Source organism: Gymnoscopelus braueri (assembly GCF_963280865.1).
Source record: "Gymnoscopelus braueri genome assembly, chromosome: 11".
NCBI classification, from domain to species: Eukaryota; Metazoa; Chordata; class Actinopteri; order Myctophiformes; family Myctophidae; genus Gymnoscopelus; species Gymnoscopelus braueri.
The window spans coordinates 33,450,835-33,472,545 of NC_137613.1; the positions used below are offsets into that span (position 1 = coordinate 33,450,835).

Consider the following 21,711-nt stretch of genomic DNA (forward strand, 5'->3'; position numbering starts at 1 on the left):
GGAGCAAAACTTCACAACCCAACCCCTTAGATAGATATTTAAATTATTACAGAGTGTGGGCCCTTTTCATTATTTCATACAGGCAGTCAGTCACTCACAGCATGCAAAGTTCCTGTAACTTCTTGGGTCTAAGTGCAATACGTTGTTGTTTCACTTCCACCTCAAATTATTTATTACAGAGCAAGTCTATTCTCACTATATTATTGACCAGGCTTTTTTGTTTGTCTGTCTAAACACAAACACGCATGCATGCATGCACGCACAAACGCGCAAACACAACAAGAAATAATTGCTGTCTGGAAGCTGCAGAGCCACAAACATTTCATTGCGTTCTGGCATTTCCATCTTAAAGGTCATGGCTTTCTTCCAATGTGTAATTCCCTATATTCGTGGATGAGCAAATATATGAGACTGTGTACACACATGTTGCAGGGGAACATGTAAATACAAAACCACAGACAGTTGTTGCACTTACACTGTAAAATCACAAGTGTTAATTGTACATAATGGAACCAAATGCAAGGGTTGATTTGGTTCTATTTGACACTTTCTAAGTTAAATTAACACTCACTCAGGGTTTTGCTGTGTACTCTACTCTCCAAACTGCCATCAATGTCTCTCTCACTCGCTTGCTCACTTGCTTGCTCACACACTCGCTCCCCCTCAATTAATTAAATTAAAATGTTCAATTCAATATTGTTTTATTGGCATGACTGCATTCATTACAATGGTGCCAAAGCAGGTAACAGTGACCTTTCTTGTAAAAAATAAAAACAATTAAGATACACTGAAATACAAAGGTAGAATATACCTGTGCATATACAATATGAATAGCAATAGTAGCTCTCTCTATTTCTCTGCTTCCCTCCCTCTTTCTAATGAGCTATTAACAGTATGGTTATGTGGGGCGAAACCAAAAAGCCCATCATTGTCCAGTTAAGCCAAGCGGCAGGCTGCCTGTATCTAGCCTTGGGACACTCACGGTCCAATCTGTTAAATGTGGAGGTCATTCCGCCCATTCAGAGGTCCGCCAGTGTCTCCAAATGACTGGCTGCCAAATCCCCCGGACACTGTACTAGCAACATATTTCACTCAGTGCCCAGTCACACCAAAGAGAGAGGGAATAATTAAAGGCTCCATTTGCATTTTCTGGGCAAATGACAAAGAAGCCCGAGGCAGGGAAGCATCACTTTGTCATGCAGAACCACAACCTCCCATGCCTCTGCCTAGTTTTCCCACCAGTTCCCATTAGCCTGACACACACCTCCTTTTTCCCCCCAACCAACCTCCGCAATGGCCATGCCCCTATAGCTATGATGTGATTTCATTGGATAACAGAAAGTGACAGTGGAAGAGAGAAAGGAGAGGTTATATGGCCCAGGCAGTTTCACAACGCTGACCTCTGTGTTATCGGAAAATAGTTTCTGATAACGTTGTAGGTTCATTTCCCATTTACAACGGCACGTTTAAAACTTTGTTCACATTATTCGGGAGCAGAAATAGATTTCATATTAACATTTCTAGATGGAGACGTTGTTGATAGAATGTAGTCTATTAACTTTCATTGTCAAGTACTACAGTATGTGCAGTTTCAAAAATAGATTATAACTGATTCCCAGTTCCCACCCTATCGATTCGGTATACAACTCACTCACTCGCTCGGGTCACCACACAGGGCTCAATAAGCCTGCCTCTCGTCAGCGTGCCTGCATTGTTTTGTGATGTAAAAAGTAATCGGAATCAAAATGTTATCACAAAACATAATTGTTATACAAGGTGAAATAGAGATCGATAGAGAACTGGCAGTCCTTCATGACATTAAGATCAGCCAATGAAATTATTGAAACATCTGTGTCACCACGTGGGGTAGTCCTGGAGGCATGGCTATAGCAGAAGTTGGTTGGGGGGAAAATCACGCTTTTGTATGCGTTTATTTCTGCTCAAATGTGGTGTAATGACATATGTGATTTTATTGAGTTTCATGAGCTGTTGCATTGGACAGACCTGCAGACTGTCAGTCGTCGTATCATATTAGATAAACAATTGCGATTTGCTCAATCTGGGAACCCATCGTCAAATAAAAAGGAACAACAGCTCCCCCAGCGTTTTTCACTTTTGCATTTGACTCTGGGGGAGTAATTAAATAGACCGACGATGACTGGAAACCGGCGTTTGGTCTCTGCCCTCAGCCCTCCACCTCCGGTGGTGCGCCTATGTTTTCATTCCCACTAACAATATTTCTCCACGGAACACTAACACCATTTCTCCCAAAGAACATGGATCGTTTTGGTTATTAGCCCACTTGTTTCTATGATGAAAGAACAAGTTAAAATTGTACTAACTTTCTGTGGTTTTGTCGGCTCAGAGGATTGACTGAGTTATTTAAACCACTTAATGTGGTGTAAACCACTGACGTGGTGTACCTGTACGTAAGTGGTAGGTATAGGAAGTGAAATGCTGAACTCACACAACCCTGGGGGCCGTCAACTTTGGGTGTTATGCACTTTTGTTCACCTTTACAATCTGGAACCCTTTTAATGAGAAAAGATGCATAGCAATTAATCAAGTATGGATTCAGTTCCTGCTGGATTAAAACAGGGAAGAATTCTGCACTTTATGTAGCTCCATTTAGATGATATTAATTACCAACATTTCAACAAGCTGTCTTCATCAGGGTATCTCACACCAATGTTTTGACCAACATTCTGACAGCTTGTGCAAATGTTGGTTAATTGAAATAAACAGTATTGTTCCCTTGAATTCCCTTGAATCAGTACCGGCACCTCATAAAGGCTGCGTGCGCGCATTGGAGCCCATCTGGCTAAGCAGCTTTCTTAGTATTTGTGTACTGAAATGTTTTCCTGACATCTTCGACAGTAATGACAATTGTGACAGGTTGCAAGTATAACAGTGTAAAGTATTGTGTTCTTACCAGAGTTATCTATCTAGTGATAAACATCTGGTAACAAAAGTGTTTCGGTCATTGGAGGAACTGAATTAATTGTCTGGCACAATAGGTTTAGTTGGAGATGACATCCCTTCATAGTTTTCATAGTATCCACACCTGTTTTGGGGTTATTGGCTTTAAAGGCATCTTCCAGATGTTGTCTGCGGGCCAAATTTGATTTAAAGCTCTTTGTCTGTCTAATTGCACATTATTTGTTTTGAAAGTGTTTCCTTGCGTTTATGATGTTTTATTATGTCCCTAGTCACATAATGATTTATTATTTGGATAGATTTTGATCTTGCTTGTGGGGACAACCAGCTGTAGACAAAAATGTATGTAATCATTTTAACCGTAGTCATTCATCTAGTGAACACTCCTGACAGATTTACCAATTTCTCCAATCAAAACAGCCTTTCAGTCGTTCCCTAAATGCATTTGTCCATGTCCTTGTCACTTTTTATTCTGGTTTAGTTCAATTGAGTTTCTTCTCTTCACAGTTCTTATACAGTACACTGGGATCATGTGCACAGTGCTCAGAATTGAGTATGGGTGGCTTACACTTAGACACGTTTAATATTACAAGACACTTGAGACACAGAATATTGTCTTTCCTCACGGGACCAGGTTAGGTAAGACAATATCAACATATTGTGAAAGTGGTTACGCTTTCATGCTGGTGTCCCTATTTTGGGCATGTCCAAAAGTTTGCAAAAGTGCTCCCAATAATAAAAATAAAAATATGAAATAGTCGATCTACATTGGGATCACAGATCTTAGATTTACTGAGTGCAATAGATCATTTATGTACTGTACACAGCGTCCCCTAGTTGTACCCAGCTCTCCGTGAAGAATAGCAAAGACGGCTCACAAATCCATTACAGTAACTTGTAGTTTGTAGGTTTCTAAGAACGATAAATGGAAGGGGTGGCTTGATTGAATCACCACCATACAGTAGGTAGGTGATTCCAAATGCCCTCTCTCCTTCCTCATCTCATTCTCCTGTTAGTTCGACATGGCCACACTTGTCCATGTGTGTTGTTGACAGACATGGTCCACAGAGGCCAGTAATCCACAGGACCAAATCATTGTTTTCAGGGCTCATCTCAGACTTCGCACAGAATGTTGCGAGACGTCTGATGACATGCAAACAACATTTAAAGACCGTGCCACAATCTTGGTACTATCTCTGTTTTTCATTAATCAAAATAGACCACCCAATGTGATTAAAATGTGCAAGCATCCCTCGCCTGTGTATTTTGTTTCTTAATAAGCTGTGTAATCCACGCATGTAAAAATCAGCTAATGTCCTTTAGTCTAGTGAAGCATTGTTCTTGTGAAGCAGTTTTTACTAATTGGAGAAGTGTTTAAAAAGATCTCTATTTACATTTTGCACGTCAAAGACAGAATTTTGAATGAGCTATTAGATGTGTTCACAGAAATACCGCTTTGTAACACATACAGTACAGTAAATAAACAGTATTTAAAAAAAAAAAACACAAGATAATAATATCCATCAATCATTATTTATAAGGAAAGAGGCCTGTTTCACTTAAACCTTACACACACAAAGTAAACCGAGCATAATGTACTGAGAAGTACAGATGTTATTAGTCCTTAAAGGGCTGATCTGTGTTCAAGCAACAGTAGCAGGAGGTTGACACAGTAGTTGCTCGAAAAGCTTGAAAGCAGCATAGATTGTGTGTGAATGCCTGAGCCTTTCAACTTAATTAGTCACATTTGAGTGGAGTCGTTGATCTTTGCTGTGCAATGGCACTCCTTGGTAGCACTGTCATCTCCTGCACTATTATCTTTTATGCTTGAAGCCTTATATTTCTCACTGAAGTGGGTTATGATGTTCTTCGGGAAGTGGACACTGTCATCATCTATATTTTTAGAGGGCATTTTGGGGGTTATTACTTGAGCAGATCATAATTATGTGCCTAATTTGTTTCAGAGGTTATTGGTTCTGAAAGGGCTGAATGTTCTCGAACAATAGCAGCAGGAGGTTGAAATAGTAGACGCTTGAAAACCTTGAAAGCAATATAGATTGCCTGTGATTGGTTGAGTCTTTCAAGTTAACGTCAGGCCATCACCAGCCACTCCATTTGAATGGAGTGGCTGGTCTTTGCTGCGCTATAGCAGTCCTTGGTAGTGCTGTCATCTCCTGTGCTATTATCTTTTTGCTTGAAGGCTTATATTTTGACTGAAGTGGGTTGTAAATGCTCTTTGGGAAGTGGACACTGCTATCATGTGTATTTCTTGAGGCCGAATGAAAAAGAAGACAGACATGCACATCCCACATACCTCAACTGACCAGAACTGTCATAAAAAGGGGCGGATGTCTTCATTAAGGCCTTCAGGTGACATGGTGTTAAGAGCATGTATCCAAAACAATTCACGTTTCAGGAGAAGAGCATGTGTCGGATGGTATGAATACCCATGTAACCAAGAGTTTCTATCCATGGGTATTCTGTATAGATTAGTACTGAGGGAGCCTTGCTTATGAATGATAAGTACATCTAGAAAGTTCATCTTAGATGAATCAAAGGCCATGGTGAATCTCAAGTGTGCATTTTGTGTATTCATAAAGTTAAGCGATGGAATTATTTTAATTTGGCCTCTGTGGAAGTCCAAATGAAGAAGATGTCATCTATGTATCTCTTGTAAGACACAACGTATTGAAGAAAAGGGTTCAATATGAGGACATGCATGCTCCAACAGACCGACAAACAGAGAGGCGAAACCGGGGGACATTTTTGATCCCATGCTGGCTCCAGACACCTGTAGGAAGAAGTCATTCCCAAACATAAAATAATTATTGGTCAGCACCAACTCCATCAGCACCAACTCCATCACTAGAGATAGATAACTCTGGTAAGGGCATCAAATACTTTAAACTGTTTTACCTGCAACCTTAGACAGAATTGTCATTTCTGTCGAAGATGTCAGGAAAACATTTCAGTGCACAGATACTAAGAAAGCTGCTTGGCCAGATGAGCACAAAGCTTTTCTTTTGAAGAACTTTGCAAATGAGCTGGCAGCCAGACACACTATGCTAGGTGAAAGAGGCTACAAGGTACTCGGTTCATGTGCATACAAGAAAAACTCAGCTGCCGCAAGGCGCCCTTGAATGGGGACATTAGTATACAGGGATTCTATGTCCATTAACTAACAATTACTTTGGGGCATATCACTTCAGCAGATCATATGCGTACATTTTTTTCAGGTTTTTCTTCACAGTTCTTCCTACGGCCCATGTTTTGACCCTCTTTTTGTTTTTCTCCTTCAGTGGTGTTCAGCCAGTTTACCTTCTTCCAGACGGCTTTGAACGACGTGGTAGAGGTGTACGACGGTGCGACGCAGCACGCCCGGGTACTGAGCTCCCTGTCTGGAGCACACACAGGTAAACACACAAACACACACACACAATGGCTGGTGCTTTGCTTGCGAAGATCATAGGAGGAGTTTAGAGTTCGGGGTACTTTCCCTTTGCTTTGAGGCAGACACGTTGATGTCCATATAAGCCAAAGCTTGACCGACATATCTTTTGCATCTGGTGCACTTGAACTCCTGGCCTGAGAGAGGTCTGGGCGGATGTAGCACCCTTTCGACGAGCACGTTTGTGCATTGCAGCCGTCTGCTTGATGTTGTTAAGCTTCACGGGAGCGTTGTTTACTGCAGAGCGCCAGGAGTTTTTATCAGCAGCCCTGAACTCCCGCACGCACGCGAGCGCACACACACGCACAAATGCACAAAAAGACAGAAGGATATTGAAATACAACAAGGGACCATTTACATTTGCATGAAACAGCACGTGTACTACTGCTGTGTTCATCAGCAGCAAACGGCAGGATCCAGAGGGACGAGTGTGATTTAGCTATCATCTTCGATCTTCCATTGTTTTTCAAACATGACAGGAGGCTAAATAAAGTGTTGTTTGAGCCAGACCCCCATTGTAGGGTCACTGTTAAACCTCTAGGCAAAGTGCTGACACGGGCAGAGCTGCTGTGGTGGTAGGTGGGCCCCTGAGAGCTATGAACAGGAGTCAATGGAGACAACAACCACTAAAGAGGCACTGGGGTAACATACAGACCGACTGGCTCCAAACACGCACGCACGCACACGCACACGAACGTCAAGTAAAATGCACATGTACATGTACAGTAAATCCGCATTGGCATTGCAGGTGAACGTGATGGCTCTTGCAACCAATACAATACACATGTATTGACACAGAGGTACGTTTATGTTCAGACACCCACGTGTGCACGCTTGCACTCGTACACAGTGCCGGTAAAGAATTTGATGAGAGAAAAGGTTTTTCACTGTAAATAACTGTGATTTAACTTAGAGAGTGCAAAAATGTTACAAAGTTTGTTGGAGGGCTATGGAATAAAAAAAGGAAATGCAGGCAGTCCAGTTGAAAAGCGGGGTGTTCTGTATGAGATTGAAAGGAATGGCACGGGAATTGAAAGGCGGCGGCAGGTTAATTGAGAGGTTTCACAAAACGGACAACTTGAATGGGAGTACTGAACTGTCCATGGATGCAGGGGGTGAGCGAGAGGGTGTGCAGGTATTTTTTTTGGTTGCTTTCTCGTCTAGCCTGGCCTCAGCCTACGTGGGCCACAAAAGCAAGATGATTACTTTGGTTTGAGTTCAGGGCAGTCTAAGAACATCCCTTGAGCAGGACAATAAACAAGGAGATATACAGTATTACGGGTAGACAGCTTAGCTTAGTGTTCTACAACCAGGCACCGCAAACAACAGAATGGACATTGTGGGAGGGTGACGAAAGAGGAGTGTTAGTACGTACCCACCCCCGCCCCCCCTCCCACACACACACACACACACCCACACACACCCACACACACACATGCATGAACGCACGCACGGACACACACACACACACACACACACACACACACACACATGCTCACACACACATGCTCACACACACCACGTACACACACATAAACATATGCACGCATGCATACAATTTATGAATACAACATGAATTATGCATGAAAATGGTTAATGTGTACCACACATCATCAGCACATACATTATACATATATAAATATGCATATATGCACACACGCATATCACCTGACACAAAATATAGAACAGGGGTTTTCACCCACACAAGTACAATAGACAAGTTATTTTCACGTCAGGACGTCAAATTTAGGTGGTGCATGGCGCTGCATAATTACTCCCCGCCATGATGGCGTGGAGTAATTATGCTAGCTAATACACCAAGCAAGCACTGAGGGAATATTGAACTTCACTCCTCTCTGCATTGTTTTCATCATCGGGTCTGTTCCGTCTGGCGTGGCTGGCGAGACGAATCGCTCCTTTTCGCAGAAAAGTGAAAGGTAATGGTTGCGGAATTAAACAGCGGCAGCGTAGATAAACACGTGGAAATTGGAGGAAAGAAACGAGTTGAATAAATGGATGACTAAAGTGCAGGAAAGATAACAGTGGGCGGGTGACATGGTACAAAAAGAGTGAATAGAGAAATCAAGGAGACTTATCTAAATGCTAATTTCTAAATTGATTTCAACCCAAGCCCTTTGTTACTAACTTGGTCCTCATTTAAAATGTGATTAGAAAGTCAATTTTCATTCAACTTCAATTCAATTTGACCACCTCTCCGGTTAACATCAGTGCACTTCATATTATCTGTGTTACGCTGTCACCGTACTCCCAGATAAATGCAATACACTCATTTGCAAAGTGTAAAATACGGTTTCCAAAGTATATAATCCCCAATCCCCACTTTACTTAATCCATGTTCAAGTACAGAGAGGATAGGTCTGCTTTAGAAAGATTGTGCCGTTGTAATTTGTCAAAGTACCTCAAAACCCCAAAATGTCCTTGAGCAGTGGGACCTAACCTGCTGACTGTGTGAACCAGACCTGCCATTGAAAAGTGAGCTTACATGAACTTCAGAGATTTGATACAGTTAACAAGTAGCTCTCTCTCCTGTAACATGCAGCAATAAGATGAAACGATAGATAACTAGAAATTACATTTGTGTTTTTGTACAGTGTGTTTCTAAATATACAAACCTTAAACACGTGAAACCGGATGTCCTGATTCTGGGCATGTCAGTAAAGGCAAAACTAATTTAAGTTTTCCAAAAAATTTCACATTTCCCCCCCAAAAAATAACAGAAATAGCTGATCTACAAGCTTGTACATCAGCGATTTCTGTTATTTTTACATGTATACAATTATTAAATATGTCAATAATTTCTTTGTATAATTCAAGTTATTTGTCATATCTGCCATGTGCAATTTTTGATTAGGAAGCCTAAAGGGCAAACAAAAATATATCTTTATCCACATATGTTCCAATGTTCAATGCCAAACAAACACACACAATGAAATCGTTAATCGCAATTATTTGGGTGCCAATTAATCGTCAACTTAAATTTGTAATTGTGACAGCCCTAGTATACTATACTGAGTGTCTTGCTCAGGGACAGGGACACTTGGACACATAGCCATGGGCCGAAAGGGAGGCGAACCGGTTACCTTCTGATTACCAGGCGGCCTCTCTACCCAGTCAGCTACGGCCCCAAAGTATTCAAGCGCAAACTGAGAGCTTGTCTCAGCTCATCACGTATTACACGCTTGTTTGTACATTTTTCACGGCATGGCTGTCCCCTGTTGGATCATTCATACGGAGTCGCCTGCTGACACACCTTGTTTGTTCTGTCTGGATTAATAGCTGCCCACTCAGGCATTATGAAACACCGTCGCCACGACAGCAACGCAGCAACGGCTTCCTCTAATAAACTACCCAGCATGCCTCGCGGCCCCCGCGGCGAAACCGTGAGTAAATCGACGGCGACGGGCGTGCGGATCGACTGTGCCGTCCGAGTTCGCTCAGGACACTGACGGAAACAAACTGTTGACAGGGTTGCTCAAGGGCACGCCGCGCGTAAATGTAAAGGGACTGACGGGTGCACATTTTGGTGCGTGCGCACACACACACACACACACACGCACACTCACACACACAAACACGCTCACAGATGTTGCCTGTGGGGTTATACAAAGGCAACACTGTGACAGTGAGCAGGCACAGAGTAATGAGACACTGCAGAGCGACAATCAGCACACTGAGAGAGAGAGAGAGAGAGAGAGAGCAATGTTAAATATTGTCGCTTTTGGGTGGCAACCAAATGGGAAAAGGAACCTTTGTTCCAGTGGATCCAATGTAGTTATTATTAGTCTCGAGCTCTTGATTATACTTTTGATTAAATCCTATATTAAAATTGCCTAATGGGTGGTTGGGTGGGTTGGTGGACCACCACGGCCCTTGGGGCCCCCAGGGGCCCCCCGTCAAATGCACATATGGAGTCAAATGCACATTTTTGGGCATACTGTAGATGAGCATTTTCAAGAATTTCCCAAAATAGCAGATCTTCACTATTTTTTCTACTTTTGTGCAACAAGTACAAAATGGTTTACGGCATGTAAAAAGATAAATAATGGTGATACAACATTTCTGCCCAACAACGCCAATATGCTGCCACTTTGTGTCATGTTCTGTCTCAGTAATAACTAGCTATGTTTTCATGACAGTAAATCCATCAAAGGGGCTAAGATAGAAGGATATGACAGCAGTAGTACCACCACTTATAAATATGCTGTTTCTATATTAAGCCATGTTAAGGATTAACTATAAAGCAGTGATTCTCAAACGTTTTAATTTCACGTACCCCCAGTTTGACATACATTCTGGGGACTCTGGGACCCCAATCCACACTATACAATCCCCAGTGTTAGTGTAATTTAACTGTGAAAGTGTGCACATCCACTTGTACACTAGTTACAGACCCGTAAGAGTCCATTTGGTTCTTAACTGTCAATCATTTAGCTGGGGACCCCCTGGCACCCTCTCAAGGTCCCCTGATGTTGAGAACCAGTGGTATAATGACCATGGCTTTTCTGGCATGTTTTAGCCCATTGACTAAGACTCATGGTTTACTTGACATGACGGAAAGTAAAACTATATATTTTTCAGTTAACAGTATGAAAGTCAACTTGCAGAGACTTGAACCTTACTGAAGAATAGATTATCCAACACACAGAATTGTGTTTCATATTATTTTTTTTGCATTGTTACTTTTTATGTCAACGTTGTGTTATCGGTTAAAACGTCCAGCAGAAAATATTCCCCGGAGAAAAGATGACTTTGAGAAAATGTCAACAATAAAACAGTGGCCAAAGCCATGAACAGATATTGAATGTAATGTAATGGCGCAAGGTAAGGTCATTTTATTTGTATAGCACATTTCAACAGCAAGGCAATTCAATGTGCTTTACACAGAACATCAAGCAAAGGAAACACAATTATAAAAATTATAAAATGACATTAGGATGCTTAAATCAAAAGAAGTAAAACATGAATAGATACAGTTACAGTGATGAAGAGAAAAGAAAAAAAAAATCAATCAAAGGCAGCGGCAAACAGAAAGGTCTTTAGTTGTGTTTTAACCCATTAAGACCGGGAACGCATCTGTGTAACCACTTTAACCATTATTTTATACTTTGGCTATTTTTGAAATATCGTGAAAATTTGTGCAAATCTTTAAATATATCTATTTTTTAAACGAACATTTTAACTCAAATCTTTGCTTCTGGGAGGTCCCTGGAACAACATATTTTGAGATGGGGGTCCGCGGCCAAATACATATAATTTTGGGGGTCCTTGACATGAAAAAGATTGAGAACGACTGACATAGAAACATAGGTTTTTTAGAAAACTGTTAGGATTTAGAAGACATTTTTAGAATCTGCTTCAGGTGTTAATGGGTTCAAAGAAATAAGAGTGGCAGCAGATATGACGCTGTAATGACGCTGACATGGTCCTTTGAATGTTTGGCACGAACCGGATCGGGTTGGTTCCCTGTTTTAACTTCTGGACTGTTCTTACTCTATATAATGTTACAGATGTCTCTTCTGATTTCTATTATAGTGTCACTTCGTTTGTTATCCTAGCCTACTTGTCACTTATTTTGTTGTTGTTGTCAGTGAAATGAGCTGCCGTAACACCTTAATGTCCCCTTGAGGATGAATAAAGTAAGCATCTACCCAATTAAAATGTAGCGTCTGGAGGTGATTTCCACATTTGACGACAGGTCTGTATCGACCTTTTCCCACTGAGCTCATCCGCTTTGCGCTGTCAGACTAGTCATTAGCAGGTTTCCAACCACACACCCATGTAGAACGGCGACGCTTAATTCATGCTCGCCAAAAATAGCCGATCTGCAAGCTCACAAAGTGTCACATCGCAATGGATTGTGTGAGCTTGTAGATCGGCTATTTTTGCTGCGCGACAGCGTCATATGATGATGTATAAATCGGGCTTCATGGTGAGGCACATGGGTGTTATGCAGTAAGTTGAACTGAGAAATCATTACCGACAGCATCAAAATCCTCCACTTCCACAATGTTTTCTTCTTTTCTTTTGACCGTCACAGCAAAGCATGATAATCTTTCCACAGCACCGGAATATCTTTGAAACCTCCTTTCTTTTAGATGTAACAACATTGTGGATGGGGGAGTAAGGGGGGTATTTTCTGGTCCCTGGGGGAGGGGAAATTGCTTTTACAACTTCAAGCAGCTGATGGCTGCTCAGATGGCTCTAATGAGCGCACAGGTGGGAGCTGTCATAGGTTAAGTGTCAGTGCTCAGGGCCACACGTACAGTGGGCGAGCCAAGGGTTGAACTGAATTAGAACTCTTCAAGGGTCCAAAAAGACGGACCGAACCCTAATGAACCCGAGATAAGATTAGTTTCGACATGTTTTGGACCCAAACCCTAATTGGATCGGTGAAAGTCATTCTGGGATCCGATTTTCTGATACTATATGGACCCGAAACCTAATAATTACAATTGCTGTCCAATAGATGCCAGTTAGAGGCTAGTCCATAATGGAATCTAGCAGCTACACAGCAGCCTACAATAAGAAACAATTACATTAAATCCCCTCCATGAATAAGGAATCTATGATTGTGCACTGTGCACGCACCTTTGTTCCCATTTAGGTATGCTCTCCCAAGTCACTAAACTCAGCCAGTTGGCAGCCTTGCATGCATGCGTAGCTCATCCTTTCCTCCGCCTTATTTTAAACTGATTCTAGGTCAGCATAATCGTCATGCATCAGTCTTCGTGGTTTTCTCTCCAGATCAGCGCTGAGTACTGGTCGTCTCGTACTCGGGTAATACACATAGTTATAAATAGATCTGGGACCCAAGGTGCTAGAATCTGAACAGAGCCAGTCCTGATTGACCATAATCAAACATGAACCGAAACCTGTACGGTCCATGAAAACCTCCGATTCCTATAGATGGCCTCTCTACCCACTCGGCTACGGCTGCCCCATAGGGATGGTGTCTGTCTGAAAGGAAATCAACAATCCAAATAGAAACATTCCGAATGGAACTTGAAAAGGGACAGTGGAGTGTTCTGGGATGCATGCCAAAATACCATTTAATTAAATGAAAACTAATAACAAAAAAGCGAACTTGAAGGCAGCAAATGGACTCCCAGATGAACACTGTGGTGTCAGAAAGTGGTCAGTACATAGCCGTTGGCCTTGTTATCTACCAAGGCAACATGTTGCTTCAAAGAAATCAATTATAATTACAAACTCTGGTGTAACTTTTATTTCCCCTTTATAGGTGAGTCATTGCCCCTGGCAACCACCAACCAGGTCCTGATTCGCTTCACCTCCAAAGGTCAAGCCAGCTCCAAAGGATTCCATCTGGTTTATCAGGGTGAGACACGCACGCATAGACACAGAGACACACACAGGCAGGCGTACACACACACACACACACACACACACACACACACACACACACACACACACACACACACACACACACACACACACACACACACACACACACACACACACACACACACACAGACTTCTGCTTTGTTACTTTTGAGTTCTCCCTCTCATCATCTCAAATTCCTCTGTAACATTCTTCACCCTCAGCTACTGTGTGTGTGTGTGTGTGTGTGTGTGTGTGTGTGTGCGTGTGTGCGTGTGCGCGCGCACACGCTTGTGCGTGCATGTGCTTGTGTTTGTGCACGCATGCATACTGTATGTGGGTGTACTAGCCACTCCCAGACAGATGTAGGCTGCCAGACAGTGCCTGCAGCGGTACACTGAAATTCAACCATGCGAAACACAGGTGGCAAACACACTAGTGAGGGGTTACACACACACACACACACACACACACAGCATACAGTTGCAGCAGATGCTCAACTGTGTGCTCCAGTGCTGTCACCAGATGTGCATGTAGAGAACGTGTGTGTGTGTGTGTGTGTGTGTGTGTGTGTGTGTGTGTGTGTGTGTGTGTGTGTGTGTGTGTGTGTGTGTGTGTGTGTGTGTGTGTGTGTGTGTGTGTGTGTGTGTGTGTGTGTGTGTGTGTGTGTGTGTGTGTGTGTGTGTGTGTGTGTGTGTGTGTGTGTGTGTGTGTGCATTCTGTGTATCGTGAAATCCTAAAATCCTGAGTGTTAATTTCACAAATGGAACTAAATGGAACAGCATCGTTGGTTCTATTTGTACCCTCTGCGTTAAGGATTTGGACCCTTACAGGTCCTTAACTCATTCAGTGCCTGACTTATTTCTGGCAGTTTGGCAGAAAAAAGTGTTTTGTAAAAAAAAAGTGCTTAGGAGCCGAGATACAGCCTTTTTCAGTAAGAAGTTAAACAAGAAGTGAATGGAGCAGAACATTGTAAAATCATGATATCTTGGGTTCTGAACATTTTCTTCTTTTTTTTAACGTCTTAGATGTCCAGTGGCACAGGGCTTATGATACAACGGACATCTTAGACGTCGAGTGGCACTGAATGAGTTAATGGACCATTAATGGAACAAAATGGAACCACATTTTATAGGCTTACAGAATTAAATTGCTGTTATTGATTTTACAATGTACTGTAAGCAGAAGTTGTTCAAAAGTTGTAACAAAAGTTCCATGTTGATTCGTTCTGCTCGCCTTCTCCCGTTGTTTTTATTTTGTTTTCATGCTCCCTGAACAGTGCACCAGAAATCACATTCGCTATAGATATCCAAAGGCCAATGCAGCTACCGTATTCAGAAAGTTTAATGAATAATTTACGTTTTTTTAAACACAAAAACAGCAACTCAAAACCATTAGAAAAAAGAGCTGAATATCCTCTTTAGATACATTTGCGAGCAAACAGCAATCGTGACAACACTGTTTTTTTCCTTCTTAAAAGTCAATTTATTGATCATCTAAAGTTAGTGCTGAAGGTTGCACGTTGTCCTCTTTTGTACTCTAACCGCCCATTCGTTTTTTTCTCCGTCTCCCTCCCTCCCTTTCCTCTTGCGTTCTCCCCCGCTTAGCCGTGCCAAGGACCAGCGCCACGCAGTGCAGCTCTGTCCCCGAGCCCCGCAACGGACGCCGCATGGGCAACAACTTTGCCGTGGGCGCCGCGATCCGCTTCGAGTGCAGCCCGGGCTACGTGCTGGAGGGCTCCGGCGCCATCGAGTGTCTGACTGTACCCAACGCCCTGGCACAGTGGAACAGCACCATCCCCAGCTGTATAGGTAGGACGTTTGGAGGACAGGGCACACACACACACACACACTCTCACACACACATTCGTATGAAGCGTTTGTCCTATCTCTGCGTGTTTCTATATATTTCCGTGTGTCATTTTCCATTTGTCTTTGTCACATTCCCAATGTGTGGAGTGTCTAACTAGACAGATGTAGGCTGCCAGACATTGCCTGCAGCGGTACAGCGAAACTCAACCATGCGACGCACAGGTGGCAAACACACTATCGGGGGTTATGCACACACACATGAACGCGCTCACACACACACACACACACACACGCGCACACACACTCGCACACGCACCATACAGTTGAGCAGATGCTCACCTATGTGATCCAGTGCTGTCACCAGATGTGCATCCAGCAGAACAAGAAGGGAAGACATGGTTTTAAGATTGTAAGCACCGTCTCACGCTGTCTGTGCGTGCGTGTGCGTGCCTGCGTAAGTGCGTGCCTGCGTATGTGTGTGGCACACACACATATTCGTGTCCACTGTTTGGCAGCTGAGCTGCAGGGTGGGTGGTTCTGTGTCGGTGCGTGGATGGCTTTGTGCCCACTTGTTAGTGCCAGTTTGTGTGCGCACGAGTATGCACTGCACACTATTAGTCTTCTCTCTATGTAAACAATAAAATCTGGAGTGTTGGTATAACTCGCCCATGAGAGTCCACTTTTACATTCTCTGAGTATAGGCGTAAATTGGGTGATACAGTCTCTGGGTAGACCAAATATTGTATCACAGAAATAAATGGCTCAAAAGTATCCTCACACAAATATAGCCTCTAATTTACTTCAAGGAATTAAACATTTGGAACATATCAGCACACCGGTGTGATGAAACTACCAGGGGGTGTGACATTCAGGTCAAGGATGTAACGTCCTCTGCTACAGCTGCTCTGCCTTTTGAAAGATGTTTATTCGCACTTTAGGATTGTTTGTATTAAGTGGTGGTAGAATTATAAATAATAAAATTTGTTGCTGTCCGGCAGAAACCAGCTAACTCCATTTTGATGCTTTTGCATTTTTTTCCATAAATCAGGGCCATTGAACCAATGAAAAGCATTAAAAAGTGCTTCTGACAAAACCAGCTAACTCCATTGGATCCTCAAACTATCTGCTAAACCAGCTAACTCCACCGTAGTTAGCTGGTTTAGCTGACTCCAGGCTCCACCCCCTTTTGACCTCCAAACCTCATTGTGAGCTTGGAGGTCCATTCAGCTGTTCTTATCAATGATGAACAAAAAACCTCCTAACTCCACTTTTTTTCATTTCCTGAAAAATGAACATTTTGGAGTTGGCTGGTTCCTGCCGGACAGCAGAGATATAAATAAAAAGTACTCTTTTGATCACCTGTGACATGCATGCTACTTTATTGACCTATGCAATGAATAGACTTTACATTCATCTGGCAGCTTGCTGCTATTCAGCACCATGGAGAGCGACACATTCACTATATAACCATAGCCCTCACATTCAGCACCACGGAGAGTGACACATTCACTATATAACCATAGCCCACACATTCAGCACCATGGAGAGCGACACACAAGAAGACGCACATTCAGTATGTAACCACATCCCACACCTCAACTTCTTTCACATGAAAACAAATGCACATTCAGTATGTAACCACATCCCACACTTCAACTTCTTTCACATGAAAACAAATGCACATTCAGTATGTAACCACATCCCACACCTCAACTTCTTTCACATGAAAACAAATGCACATTCAGTATGTAACCACATACCACACCTCAACTTCTTTCACATGAAAACAAATGCACATTCAGTATATAACCACATCCCACACCTCAACTTCTTTCACATGAAAACAAATGCACATTCAGTATGTAACCACATCCCACACCTCAACTTCTTTCACATGAAAACAAATGTACATTCAGTATGTAACCACATCCCACACCTCAACTTCTTTCACATGAAAACAAATGTACATTCAGTATGTAACCACATCCCACACCTCAACTTATTTCACATGAAAACAAATGCACATTCAGTATATAACCACATCCCACACCTCAACTTCTTTGACATGAAAACAAATGCACATTCAGTATGTAACCACATCCCACACATTGGCTGCTTATCATAGTGATTGTCTTTAACCGTCGTAGGGTCTTCGTGTTTTAGTCACACACTGTGTGAAAATTTTTATTTTCATGAAAATGAAAATTTTCATTTTCATATCACATGTTTAGTACAGTAAATAAGGCAAATAGAAGAAGTTTCATAGAGAACAAAAAATGTTTACATACTTTTAATTCATGTTGAAAATGTTAAACCGGGTCAAAAGGACCCGAGGACCCTACGAGGGTTAATTACTCAACTGTTCTGTCTCCTCTATTGACTAGGCCAGCACTGTCTAGTGATGACAAATATGTTAATGATGAACCATTGTTTTCTTTCTTTCCTCTTTCCAGCCTGCATGCCTGGTTTTATATTCACAAATAAAGACAGAAGAAAAAATGGAAAAAGCTAAACAATAAATGGTCCAGTCCCACTTTGCACCCCTCTATAAGTTGCTGAAATGGCACTCGTGACTCATGAAAAGAGCACCTTCAGCCCCCTGTAAAAAGTCTAAGCTTATCACCGGAAATGACCCCCCCCCCCCCAATATATTATTGTTTGTCTTTAAATGTCTCGATGAATTGAATACACAGGACCTCAATGGAAATAAGCCCTGGGCTTTTTTGGGGGTTATCCTTTTAGCATCCTTTTTTATAAATCTGTACCACTGTACCTTTCTTGCAAACTGTTAATAAAGTATTCATCAATCAATCACTTGACATGTGCCTGTGTGCCTCATGTATGATTTTTCACAAATCCACTGACCAGAGCCTTCCTGTCCTCCTCCCCTGCAGTGCCATGCGGAGGGAATCTCACCCAACGGACGGGAACCATCTTGTCGCCTGGGTTTCCCGAGCCGTACCTCAACAGCCTCAACTGTGTCTGGAAGATCACTGTTCCTGAAGGATCCGGAATCCAGGTTGGACTCTTTGAGTTAATACCAGAATCTAGTACAGTATGTTGTCTATATAAGTCCATCATGTTGGATAAGCAATGACAGAAGGTTACTTATTAACACATTAACCGCCAAGAACGTAGTCCTACGGTCCGTTAAATCCAACTGTTAAGCGCCGAGACCGTAGCCCTACGGGCTGCGGTCTTTTCGCGCATGCGCGGTCCGGGTGCACTTTCGGAATTTTTTTGATCCACTTCCGTTTCCGGTTTGATGACCGGAAACGGAATTATTTGGGATCCGGTTTTGACGATCACGTCCGCCCTCGTTCTACAGACGAAACTGAAACTCAATTCTCTTCCTGTAGTTTTTTCTCCTCGCATTTCACTGTTTAACGTAATCCGCTCTAACTCAAACATGGATGCCCCGTTTGACACGCGATCTTCACTGGGAGATACAGGGAGATCTCGCGGATGTAAACAGACCGGCTCAATCTCAATCTTAAGGATTTTAACAAGATCTATGGCGACATGAAAAAAACAAAAAAACAACAAAAACACCTTGGCACTGGTGAGTACATTATGAGATTAACCTCTGGCGGTCGATGTGTTAATAGACCGAATCATCAAGCCATCACCACAAGCAAATTATTTTTTTCTTCTTTATTTACCCAGGGTAGTAGCTGAGCACAAGTGCTCATTTTCGCCCTGCACATAGAAACGCACAGACACACATTAAAACCTGGGAGCTGACCAGTACAACCACAGTCTTATATACTGTTAGCCACTGAGCAGCTGCACTGGCAGTATTTCCAGGTAGAATGTCTATGGACATTTACACTATATGAAATGTCTAGTTTGTCAACCTGTGGATATTTAGACAAAAATACATTTTGTTTAACAAACTGATCTGGTCTTATAAATGTGTGATTATATATGTTTTCCCCAAAACCACTATCTGATCATATGAAAGAATGTGATTGTTATCAAAAAATCTAAAGTTGGCTACAATGTGAGGCCAACAACTACAACTGTGTTCATTCAGTCCTCCTTCCTTTTAACCACCAATCGAATGCCATGACCAGACTCTCCATTTCACCTTGGGGTCCTTGTAGACCAATACATCATTGTGAGACCCTCCCTTAAGAAGCCCCTTTAGTCTCCGGTAAAGCCCTTCTCAGACTGTGAGGGGGGGAATTGACCAATTGTATGTAGCTGCAATTGTGACTCCCCAGCCGCAGCCCTTCACGGTCCTGACCTACAAGCTCTTGTCTGGTGATAAGCTGGCGGCTTACAGTAGCGCTAGCATGCCATGCGGTATCAGTGGCGCTATAGCTACAACCTGGGATAACATATTTACAGTTCCCTCATGTACAGGACAGTGTGGGGTCGTTATGGGCGACGCGGGAAGAAGAAGTAAAGAAATTGGACTGATTTTGAATAAGTGTACTTTGCCCTTGACAGTCCTGCCCAGCTTTTGTCTCGGCGGACGAGGCTCATTAAAAGTCAAGATTTGATTTAAGGCGGGTTTATAGAATTACAACTCATATTACCCAGACTCGCAGAAAAGATCCATATAATTGGCTCTTCGAATACCTTAAGCCTGATTCAGACGTTGTCACGCGGGGGGAAACAAAATAGCCACTCCACAAGCTCACAACGCGTTGCATCGTGACACGTTGTGAGCTTGTAGATCGGCTATTTTCACCCCCACGCGAGACCATGGTACGACGGTGTACAAATGTAGCGTTACTTTTGGTCGCTTCCCAGTGCAGAGAATGAATTATTATGCATATTTCGGTGTTCTTTGATGTATGTACACACGAGCTCCGCCGTGGGCCCCGGGGCAAGGTCCCCACGGATCCGCCTGATGGAAAGTCAGTAGGTTTAGTCTTTAGCCACTGTGGCTAATGACCTGAGTGGTGTCCCTCAGCTATTAGCTCTCCACCTCAGCTGACTGTCCTTGCAGGTCAAACACGGCAGGTTTGGGACCCACAGGCCTGATCGGCACGCTACGCTACACACCGAAACGCAGTCCCGGGTAGAAAGGAATCAGAGCAAGAAGGAGAGAAGGGTAGAGCTGTGTGTGTGTGTGTGTGTGTGTGTGTGTGTGTGTGTGTGTGTGTGTGTGTGCGTGTGCGCGTGTGCACACAGATACACACACACAAACACACACACACGCAATCACAGGGAAAAGTAAACACCACAACTCACTGACACTCACATCCATACACTCCTGGCAAGGTTCAGCTCGGCCGTGATGTATGGTGTGTTAGCGCGTGTTTGTCAGCCAAACTCAACACACAGGTACACACACACACACACACACACACAAACACACACTGCACCAATGGTCTCTCTGCCACCTGTGCACGCAAACAGCGAAATGATAACCGGAGAGACCTTGTCACATTGGCTCAGCGTCTACCAGCAGTCCAGCTCTCCTCCTATTCCTCCTCTTCATTAGTCTCTCTCTCTCTCTCTCTCTCTCTCTCTCTCTCTCTCTCTCTCTCTCTCTCTCTCTCTCTCTCTCTCTCTCTCAGTCTGTCCGTTTCCCTGCTACTGTCCTCCCTCCCTGCCCTCCACCAGCTAGCACAGTCAGACACATTAGATTGGAGTGTCACGATCCAGGAGAGAAGTTAAAAGAGCGAGGTGCCTTGCCGGCACATTTTGCGGCGGGCTCCCTAATGAAAGATCAATCTGTGATCTGCCTCATCTCCCCGGGACTCGCCGGGCCCCCTCCACCCTTTTAATTGGCTCGTATCCGATCTATAACCATCAAAGTTGGAGGAGAGAGAGGAGGAATGGAACAGGAGGATTGGAGAGAGAGAGGGTGGTTGTGGACAGATGGGTAAGTTGAGGGCGAGAGAAGATATTTAAGAATATTGCGGGCCGAAAAGAAACCGGAGGAGTTTGCGGTTTAGCAAAGTTCGAGGAATTCTAGATGAAGAACGCCATGTTTCTCTACCTACGGTGTTCAAAACAAGCAGTTTTGATTCGTGGACTCTGTTGTTGTCTGTTGTTTCTGTTGGTGAGGTCCTCCCAGCACGTCAGGGGGTTTCTGTATCCTAAATCTCAGATTTTCAAAGCCAGACACCCAAGCAAGTGTTTTAAAAAGGAAGACAGTACAGAGAGAGAGAGAGAGATGTACAAGAGATAGATAG

At 43.1% G+C, this 21,711-nt stretch overlaps 1 protein-coding gene across 1 annotated transcript in view; it reads left to right on the top strand.

The window, feature by feature from the left end:
• Positions 1 to 21,711, top strand: part of csmd2 (CUB and Sushi multiple domains 2) — a gene marked incomplete at both ends in the record, with an annotated part of 387,232 nt that overhangs the window by 284,646 nt on the left and 80,875 nt on the right. Inside the window, 4 exon segments of the mRNA XM_080442648.1 lie at positions 6,237 to 6,350; positions 13,647 to 13,742; positions 15,353 to 15,556; positions 18,451 to 18,575. Coding sequence (XP_080298774.1) covers positions 6,237 to 6,350; positions 13,647 to 13,742; positions 15,353 to 15,556; positions 18,451 to 18,575 — 539 coding nt within the window.